This window comes from Barbus barbus, assembly GCF_936440315.1.
Source record: "Barbus barbus genome assembly, chromosome: 42".
Classification (NCBI taxonomy): Eukaryota; Metazoa; Chordata; class Actinopteri; order Cypriniformes; family Cyprinidae; genus Barbus; species Barbus barbus.
Genome location: NC_136720.1, coordinates 24,868,339 through 24,878,926, shown reverse-complemented (window position 1 = coordinate 24,878,926; position 10,588 = coordinate 24,868,339). Strand labels below are relative to the sequence as shown.

Genomic DNA, 10,588 nt, shown 5'->3' with positions numbered 1-10,588 from the left:
CAGCAAATTTTCCTTTAATAGGTGAACAAGTGTGAAATAAAAGCAATTCTAAGTGCATATTATTTGGTACTGGAGTGCATATTATCAGGCAATAAAACCCCATTATGATGACCCGTGAACGCAAGCATCTGCTCCACAAACTCTCCGAACATGACGCTTCCCAACTGATTTCTACATGATTGACCTCTTTGTCTGTGAGGAACATTTATTGGTAGATTTATTTGGATTCTGAGTTTCACGGTTCCATGAACGAAGGTCTTTGTGAGGACGATTATAGCACAGTTCAGGACATTCTCAGACATTTAGACCATGGCTCAGTTTGTGAGGAGGTCAGTCTAACCAAAAAGAAACAACTCACCCAAACATTTACAAAACACACAGTGACACACAGCAGCCTTTGTTCGGCCTGTTTCTGAGCACTTGTTGATAACGGGGACGCAAGGCAGCAAGACAGTGATGCTAACTCTGACACATGATCTCTGCGAGGCTTCACGCCGTTTCCCGCTCCTATGGAAACACTGGTTGCTAGGGCCATGATTCACTACTCTAGATTATGATTTTACATGCACAAAGATGAATAAAGAGCTAAGTCACTTTTGAAGCTTTCTGCAATAAAACTTTGATTAAAACAATCTTTTTATGGTTGCTTTAAGGCATTTTTAATCCTGACATCCCTGCATACGTGAAAAGGTCAAAACATTAAGTGATTAAGAATTTGGGATAATCTTAATAATAATGAATAATATGTTAATAGTAATATGTGATAAAAAATAAATTATGTAATATTAAATAACAGATTAATATAAATTTTATTTTGTAAATATTATATTTATATAAATGTGTAATTTTATTCGGCAAGAATGCATTAAATATATTACTATTTATAATTTATTTCATAAATATGTATTTTCTAAATATTTGTAATTTTGTTCAGCAAGAATGCAACAAATAGATCAATATTTATATTTTACTTTTTGCAAATATTATATTTACATTATATTAATATTAGTAATTTTATTTAGCAAAAATGCATTGAATAGATTAATATTTATATTTTGTAAATATTATATTTATATATATTTCCTAAATATTTTTACCTTTATTCAGCAAAAATGCATTAAATAGATTAATATTTATATTTTTTGTGAATATTATATTTACATTAATTATATTCATATTTGTAATTTTATTTGGCAAGAATGCATTGAATAGATTAATATTTATTTTGTATTTGTATTGCAAGTATTATATTTATCTTGTAAATAATTGAAATGTTATTCCGCAAAAATGCATTAAATAATTCATATATTTATTTAGTAAATATTATATTTATATTCATTCTATAAATATTTGTACTTTATTCAGCAAGGATGCATTAAACGGACCAAAAGTGACAGTAAAGACATTTGTAATTTGTAATTTTAATAAGGTCTATTTCAAATAAATGCTGTTCTTTTGAACTTTCGTTGTATCAAAGAATCATAGATTACGACTGTGATGCAAACAAGTACCCTGGTAATACCATATTTTCTTTGGGACCATTCTATATATCAAAGTAAAGCCTTTTACTGCAATGTAATGATTTATGCATGTGTAAACTTAAAAATGCAATTTGCATTTGTGAAGACGAGCGTTTTACGCTGCAGTTGTGACTTGTTTAACGCGCTTGCAGTTGCGTAACTGTCCGATGTGTGGGACGACTGCACGTGTAAATTGCAGCACATATGGAGCGTCTCAGTATTTTTTGCGGCTAGACGAGAGCCTTGGCAACTCCTTGGTGGAGGTGACGGGATCGAAACACAGCGAAAGGTCTGCTGACGCATGAAGATCCGGTTCTTACCTATCTCAAAGCTGCCATCAATGACACCTATTAAGTAACTGGGGATGTCGAAGCGTCTTTCCAGCTGAGTTATTGTGCTTTTCATATAGCTCCCGGATAATGCCTTGGCGAAGTAGGCAAAGGACAAGGCCACGAGGAACATCTGTAACGAGACACAGAAGGAGAGAGGTTTTATTCAGCAGTGCATGCACAACTCACACGCTCCCTCATTAACCTATTTTTGGACATGGAAGCAACTCTTCATTAATATGCATTTAAAATAGTAGGGGATAAGAGAACCGGAGTAGAGATGGAGACATGGAGGGGGGATGCATTTCTCAAACTGCATTGCATTATGGGTAGTGGGGACAAAAAGCGGATTAGGGGAGCTTATGTCACGCTCTTGAGCGATGCTACTGCATTGAACCACACTGACTTAAGCCTCCATATGAGCAAAACAACGGCAAAAATGAGTCGCTGCTTTTGATGATGAAACGCAGACACTTATCGTCTGTTGCTGCGGTTTCTGGGCCAAAATCATCAGCATTCGCTAAGGTTTCACCTTGGCACAGCGGTACATCTTCACTCTTGGGGGTTTCCCACACATATGCACACTCCCTGCATCCAAATTAATAATCAACAGAAAGATGGAGAAGAGATAGATGATGAAGCAAAAAGAGAAGAGGGGGGAAAAAGACAAGCTAGAAGAGACGAGACGAGATGCCTTTGATGATCAAATCGTCAGCTATACAGTCGTCTTTCAACCCTATGGAAGCAGAATAATGACAATAGTTTTTGAAACCTAAAACATGCTGAATTCCACAAATGGAAAAAAAAGATGCATTGCAATTAACAGTGCTTGCATTTGAATGCCTTGTATTTCTAGGGCTTGCATTTTTAGGTCCTGAAATTGAACATAGTTGTTTATTTAAGCTGTGAATATTTCAATTCAAAATATTTCACACACATTTTCAGAATTAAAAATTCAATACTTCATATTCACCTTACAGAATTCACTTCCAAAATATTCAATCTGTTTAAAAATACGATGTGTAATATTCGTGTCTATTGTTCCACAGGTTGTAGTACGTTGACATTTTGCCAATATTTCCCTTACTGTATGTGCAATTTACAATTATTTAAAACAAAAACCAAAACAAATCTGTAAGACCCCAAAAAGGAATTGTTCATGTTCCAAAGGTTGTAGTATAAAATGTTGATGTACTTTATGTACATTAAGGGAGGTATTAGCAAAATTTCACCTATAGTAAGTCAGTCTAGTCACTAGGAATGTACTACAAACTTTGGAGAAAAAAAAACTTTGTGAATTACAGTAATTTCTTAAGAATAATTATATACTGCATGTACAGTGAGGAAGATGTTGGCAAAAATTAAACTGTAGTAAGTCAGTCTGGTCACTAGTAACAACATTTGGAGCAGGAAAATTACATTTTGGTGAAACTGTAAAAAAAATTTTTTTCTTAAAAATAGGCTATTTGTGTAGAGTACATAGGGAAAGTATTGTCTAAGGCGAGATATTTGCAATATTTAGTCAGTTTGAGTAAATGATTAATTTACTGTAAATTAAATGTGCGGTTTTACGCGTTCAGTAGCTTGCGTTCATATCCTCATCTGTTTGCATGATCAGTAAGATCTGAGTTTGGTCTTTTAATAGGCTTGTTTGAGATGAGCAAAATCTGCATCACCGTTGATCACCGCGAGATGCATGCCGGTTAGAAAAGTGTCCGAGTTTTTTATTTGTATTTTTTATTATTAAGCACATAACATTCACAGGGGAAATAGTCAAATCAATAAAATACATACACAACCAGACTACAAAACAGTAAATACCTAAATAATAGTAATAACAAAAAGAAATATAAAGAGAAAAACAAATAAATAATAGTTACCATAAACACATTTTAAAATAAATAAATAAAAAGTGTCCGAGTTACGTCCGCCTTGTTCTGATGTCATGCTGACGTGTGCCAAAAAACTCTCGCGCCGGGAGGCGGCTGTGTCGGATTGCTCTCCACCGACTGTGCTGCAAGGTTATTTCGGAAACGAAAACTAAGACGAAAACGATTGATGAAAAAACAAATTTCGTAAACTGAAATAAAATAAAAATGTCAAAATATTTGAAAAACTAAAACAAAATGAAACTAACAACAGTTATTGAAAACTAACTGAAATAAAATAATTAACAAAAATAAATAATCATTTTCGTAATCATTACGTTCTCACCCCTTGGCTGAAAAATACTACTGGTACTATTGAGCTGCGTAATGTGTTTTCTTTAACCGATTTCTGAGAGAAACACCGTGAAACCTTGCGCGTTAGTTTATATTCCACATTTGCTTCACTGTCGTTTGCATAATCATCAGTAAAGTGTTCTGAGATCTGAGGTCTTGTATCACTGTATTAGTTATATCACTGAGGCGTGTTACGCATCATCTGGGAATCCTGGAGTGTGACGGGGAACCCCAGTATTACAGCACAGTCACACAAGCCATGATAAAAAGTTACAGAAACTAAGCAACCGAAATAAAGAATAAAAGATAATCAAAACTTCTACTTAGCGCTTGCTCCATTTCTGCAAATCAGTTTTTGTAAATGAATGACTTAATCCACATATGGCCTTCATCAACAGCCGCTTGCACACCTGCTGGTGAGCGGCTGACATCAGCTGGAGATCATGCATCGGTGCTCTACTGCTATTCCTGCGGGTCCCGGATGTGCACCGCTGATTTTTCTGCCGAATTTTAACCACTGAATTTGTGGCAGCGAATTTGGAAAGTGAAATAAAATGACCGAAATTTGCCTGTCGAATATTACACATCGTATTTTTAAACAGATTGAATATTTTGGAAGTGAATTCTGTAAGGTGAATATGAAGTATTGAATTTTTAATTATGAAAATGTGTGTGAAATATTTTGAATTGAAATATTCACAGCTTAAATAAACAACTATGTTAAATTTCAGGACCTAAAAATGCAAGCCCTAGAAATACAAGGCATTATAATGCAAGCACTGTTAATTGCAATGCATCTTTTTTTTCGATTTGTGGAATTCAGCATGTTTTATGTTTCAAAAACTATTGTCATTATTCTACTTCCATAGAGCACATCCCTCAACCAAAAGTTTCAAACGCCGGAGGATCCGTGCACATGCACGAGCATCTGTCACTGACTTCAAATCATCATAAATTTACTGTCAATGCAGTGGCACATCCCTCATCTCCTCGGAGCGTAATTTAGATCACATTATACGTGGGCGCAGTAATCTGACCGTCAGCCAACAGCAACACGTGCTCGCCGCGGCCTCTGGGCTAATTTTCAGCTTTTACAACAGTCCAGAGATTTCCTCACTCAGGAGCACATGGGTCCCTTCACACGCTTATGGATTTCCCAAGCATGCACCGTGCACTCACGTCTGGAGTTTATGCTCCGTAGCGCTGGAACAGCACAGAACTGAACACCTTTATATGAACTTTACAGTCTAATGTCATTACTGGATATTCATTTTTACATGCATTTACGTATCATATTGCCATTTAAATGTTTTATATATATCGTGGTTATTATTGCTAAGTAAAACCAAAAACAAATTTTCAATTAAATAAATATCAACTGATATAAAATAAAATAAATAAAATGATAAAACAAAAAAAATATTTTATTTCAGCTAGTTGTCAAGGCAATATTTCTTATTCATTTAGTTTAAACAATTATAAAAAATAAATAAAAACCAGAAAATAATAAACTACATTGACATAATAATAATAATAATAATAATTAAAAATTTAAACAATTTTATATAAAAATAAAAATTAGGGTTATTATCTTTAACTAAAACCATACCGTAAATATTAACTGAAATAAAAATACATATATTTGAAAAACAAACTCGTCAACATTTATTATTTTTGTTTAGTTTAAATTTAAGCACTACAACAGCTAAACTAAATAAATTAAACCAAAACTTAAAAACATTTAAAAAAATTACTCAACTAAAAAAAAAAAAAATGAAAAAAAAAAAAAAAAATGCAGGGTTATTATACTAAACAAAACTAAAAAACAACTGAAATAAACAAACACACAAGCAAACAAACAAACAAATAAATAAATTTGAGCCAGCTAGCAAAGAAGCATTTGTCATTTTCGTTTAGTTTAATAAATTTTCCATGCCTGGATATTTTAATTTTTTTTTCCATGGCTGAAGCGACTTCCAGAGATCAGATAAAACTTCTTAAACCCTTTCTTTAGACCAAGCAATACCATAATTCATATATATTTGGCGTTGGTAAGGATCATAAATGAACTGTAACTAAATGAACTGATCCCCAGATCTTTGAATGTGGTTTTTAGTTGTTGTTGTTGGATGTGACAAAATGTCTTATTTTTGGGTTATTGGGAGAAAAACTTGTAGAGCTATAACACCACTGGAAGCCCTAATCGGCTTTACCATAAGAGTGCAATTACAATACCTTCATTCATCAGATTAGCATTTCTAAGGTCAGACTTCAGGCTAAAGCAAAGAATTTGGAAACCAGAACAAGCCTCCGTGAAGGTTTATTGGAGGATTATGATCAGGACACATCTAAGATGTAATTTACCGCACCTCTGCGTGGTCTTTTTTTCTTAGAAATGGCCTTTTCATTGTGCTCGCTCCTCTCGTTAGCTGTGCAAAATAATCTGATTCTAAGCAGCTTTAACACTGTTGTCTCATGCAAATTTAATCCCAAGCAAAAACAAGTCCTAAATTCAGATCTCATCTGCAGGTGCCCGATCTTAATGTGTAGAAAAACTTTTGTCACTAATTAAGTACTGAGCTTTTCGGAGTCGGTCATATGCACTGAAAAAAAATTATTCATTGAATTTACTACATTTTTTTAAAGTAAGTGCTTGCAATCGATTTATTTTAGCTACACTTAAATAAACAAATATAGTTTACTAACTTTCAACAAAATTTGTTTATTTAAATGTAGCCAAAATAAACAGATTGCAACCACTTACCTTAAAAAAAATAAGTAGTAAATTCAATGATTAATTTTTTCCCAGTGTAGCTCATCTGAGAACTCAAAACATTCACTAGTCATTCACACATTAAAACCCAGAGCATCAGAGGTTCGATACGCCTAACAAGTCAGCTGATAACAACATCTGCTATTGCTGTTATGCTCTTTAAAAAGGCATTTAACCCCTCGATAGCCTAGAGAGCAACTTTCAGAATGCACTCTTGGACTTCTGCCGTCGCTCATCATATCTCTTTGCTATAGTTTGATGCAAAAGGGTGCAGAATAGTGTTTGTATATGCAATTATCTGTATAACAAACATGTCATCATAACGGGAAAAAGTCAAGCAATCAGGATAATGCACCATGTCACAAAGCTCAAATCATCTCAGACTGGTTTCTTGAACATGACAATGAGTTCACTTTACTCAAATGGCCTCCACAGTCACCAGACTTGTTTGTACCTTTTAAAAAACAAACAATTATTCAAAATAAGACCAAAAATGTAAATTAAAAGTGAGTTTAGATTGAGTAACTTGTAGATCTGTGCTGCTCGAGCCATGAACGGCGTCAGACGACTCAGTCAGATTTCAACTGGTTCAACTAGTACGCCAAAAAGAACCAGATCAAAAGAATCATTAATTCATGAACTGGACATCACCCCGAACAGTCTGCCTGTGGCTCTGGATTACATGTTCTTGCACAGACCGATCGTTTCGCTTCATAAGACCTCAACATATCATTAGGTGCCACAGGGATTAATCTTGTGTTGCCTGTGCATGTTTTTTTGACTCTTAAAGTGCTAGTAATGCTTATTACGTGATATATATGACCACTAAACACCTCCATGACCAATTCCAGGGGTGTCAAACTCAGGCTGCGTTTACACTGGCAGAAAAAATCTGATCTTCTGCCCATATCTGCCCATTCAGGAGCTTGTTTTCAACCCCTGCCCCGTGAATTTTGAAAATACAACAGCTAAAAGCTACATTATATTTCTCAGCAATGAAGTGATAACTTGGCAGTTTTTAAACCAACAGGCTTGTTTGCAATGCTTCACAATCACTCCTGGCAAGTGGGTTCATGCGTCGTTCGTTCTCTCTCTCTCTCGTTAATTCATTCGAATTCATTTCAATAAATATCATCTTTATTTCTCTAAAGAATTCTACCTCAGCTGTAGATAAAATAGTCTAACATTAAAATTACCGTTATTTTCCGGTCTTTATCTGAATGTGTAGGGGAAGTCGTGGCCTAATGGTTAGAGAGTCGGACTCGTAATCCAAAGGTTGCGGGTTCGAGTCTCGGGCCGGCAGGGATTGTAGGTGGGGGGAGTGAATGTCCAGCGCTCTCTCCACCCTCAATACCACGACTGAGGTGCCCTTGAGCAAGGCACCGAACCCCCAACTGCTCCCCGGGCGCCGCAGCATAAATGGCTGCTCACTGCTCCGGGTGTGTGTTCATGGTGTGTGTGTGTGTGTTCACTGCTGTGTGTGTGCACTTTGGATGGGTTAAATGCAGAGCAAGAATTCCGAGTATGGGTCACCATATGTCACATCACTTGTTCAGTCAAATTTTGTGCTGCAAAACATCCACGACAGCCGTTGCTGGGAAATAATAATGGCCATTTGACGTGAATTATTTAATTTTAATAGCAAGGCCATTTAAAACCCGAGGGTCTACCATGTGCATAGTAAAGCGATCACTGCAGACAATCTTGGGTGGGAATGAATGTGTAAACAGATATCGGATACCAGTCATGTCTAAAATGAATGTAAACAGATGGGCTAAAAAATCGGATATGGTCAGAAGATCGGATCTGTGCATTAAGACTTGCAGTGTAAGTCCTCAGTTCCTGGAGGGCCGCAGCCCTGCAGAGTTTAGTTACAACCCTGCTCCAACTCACATACCATGTAGTTTTCAAATAAGCCTTAATGACTTGATTAGCTGGATCAGGTGTGTTTAATTAGGGTTGCATCTAAACTCTGCATGGCTGTGGACCTCCAGGAACTGACTTTGACACCCCTGACCTATTTACGTGTTTGCCACAATTGTGAAAAATCTGCTTGTGTGTGATTAGTACTGTATGTTTTAAAATTGAGCTTGAGTAAACCTTTACATTATAACCTTACAATACATGTACTGGTGCACATGACTGTGTGTCTTATACAGAGAGCTGAAAGGATCTTCTGTAGCCGAGCTCATGTGTTCATGACAAAGGAACTGCGGAGCATGACTCTCTCATTATTTACATCGTTAGCCATAATCATCTCATCAGGAGCGCTGGCTCAAAACCCCCTCTGTTCTCAGTGCTCAGCTCTTCAGAAGAAGATTTCACCACAAACTGAAGCTAAATCTTGTTTGGACTCAATGACGTCACAGCGCCAGAGGCCTTCAAAGCCTGTTACGTGGAAAGCAACGGACCTGCGTGCTCGCAGACATACCAGCGCTTCTGCTTCAGCAATCAACACGTGACAATTGAGAATAAAGCTCCTTTAGGTGTTCAAGTCAGTAGATTTACCTTGAGGCTTGAGCAACAGGGCCGAGCCGAGCTGGTGCCGTTCTCTGGTGATCTTCTCTCCTTATTCGGCGGGTCCATTTTCCACAAAAAGATCTTGTTTTCTTTGGGCGATGTCTCTCTAATGCAGTTTCTTGGCATTTATGCATGCACCCCTGAAAGAGAAACAGGTTGCATGTGTGTGTGATCCATTTCTATTGCCATAAACTTCTTTTAGCAAGAGTATGTTGTTCTTGTTAAAGGTTTAAATAGAATTTGAGGAATTTGACATGGTGTGAAACAAAAGTTCTGAATTGTGTTCTTGCAATACAATTCTCGTTCACTTCTTATACAGGTACATCTCAAAAAATTTGAATATCGTGAAAAAGTACATTTTTTCTTGTAACATTTCAAAAAGTGAAACTTTCATATAATTTTAGATTCATTACATGTAAAGTAAAACATTTCAAAAGTTTTTTGTTTTAATTTTGATGATTAGAGCTTACAGCTCATGAAAGTCAAAAATCAGTATCTAAAAATATTAGAATATTTACATTTGAGTTTCAAATAATGACCATCCCTACAGTATAAATTCCAGGTATCTCTTGTTCTTTGAAACCACAATAATGGAGAAGACTGCTGACTTGGCAATGATCCAGAAGACGAACATTGACGCCCTCCACAAAGAGAGTAATCACAGAGGGTCATTACTGAAAAGTGTGGCTGTTTACAGAGTGCTGTATCAAAGCATATTAAATGCAAAGTTGACTGGAAGGAAGAATTTGGGTAGGAAAAGGTGCACAAGCAACAGGGATGACCACAAGCTTGAGAATACTGTCAAGCAAAGCTGATTCAAACACTTGGGAGAGCTTCACAAGGAGTGGACTGGAGCTGGAGTCAGTGCATCAAGAGTCTCCACGCTCAGACGTCTTCAGGAAAAGGGCTACCAAGCCACTTCTGAGCCAGAGACAACGTCAGAAGCATCTTACCTGGGCTGTGGAGAAAAAGAACTGGACTGTTGCTCAGTGGTCCAAAGTCCTCTTTTCAGATGAAAGTAAATTTTGCATTTCATTTGGAAATCAAGGTCCCAGAGTCTGGAGGAAGACTGGAGAGGCACAGAATCCATGTTGCTTGAAGTCCAGTGTGATGTTTCCACAGTCAGAGATGATTTGGGCTGCCGTGTCATCTGCTGGTGTTGGTCCACTGTGTTTTCTGAAGTCCACAGTCAACGCAGCCATCTACCAGGAAATTTTAGAGCAC

The 10,588-nt window shown here is 36.5% G+C and overlaps 1 protein-coding gene across 1 annotated transcript in view; it reads right to left on the bottom strand.

Moving 5' to 3' along the window:
- The window catches only part of LOC306861171 (solute carrier organic anion transporter family member 1C1-like), a gene marked incomplete at both ends in the record, with an annotated part of 26,409 nt that extends 16,919 nt beyond the window's left edge, over positions 1 to 9,490 (bottom strand). Inside the window, 2 exons of the mRNA XM_079403304.1 lie at positions 1,841 to 1,982; positions 9,353 to 9,490. Coding sequence (XP_079259430.1) covers positions 1,841 to 1,982; positions 9,353 to 9,490 — 280 coding nt within the window. The remainder of the gene's footprint in view (positions 1 to 1,840; positions 1,983 to 9,352) is intronic.
- Positions 9,491 to 10,588: the final 1,098 nt, after the last annotated feature.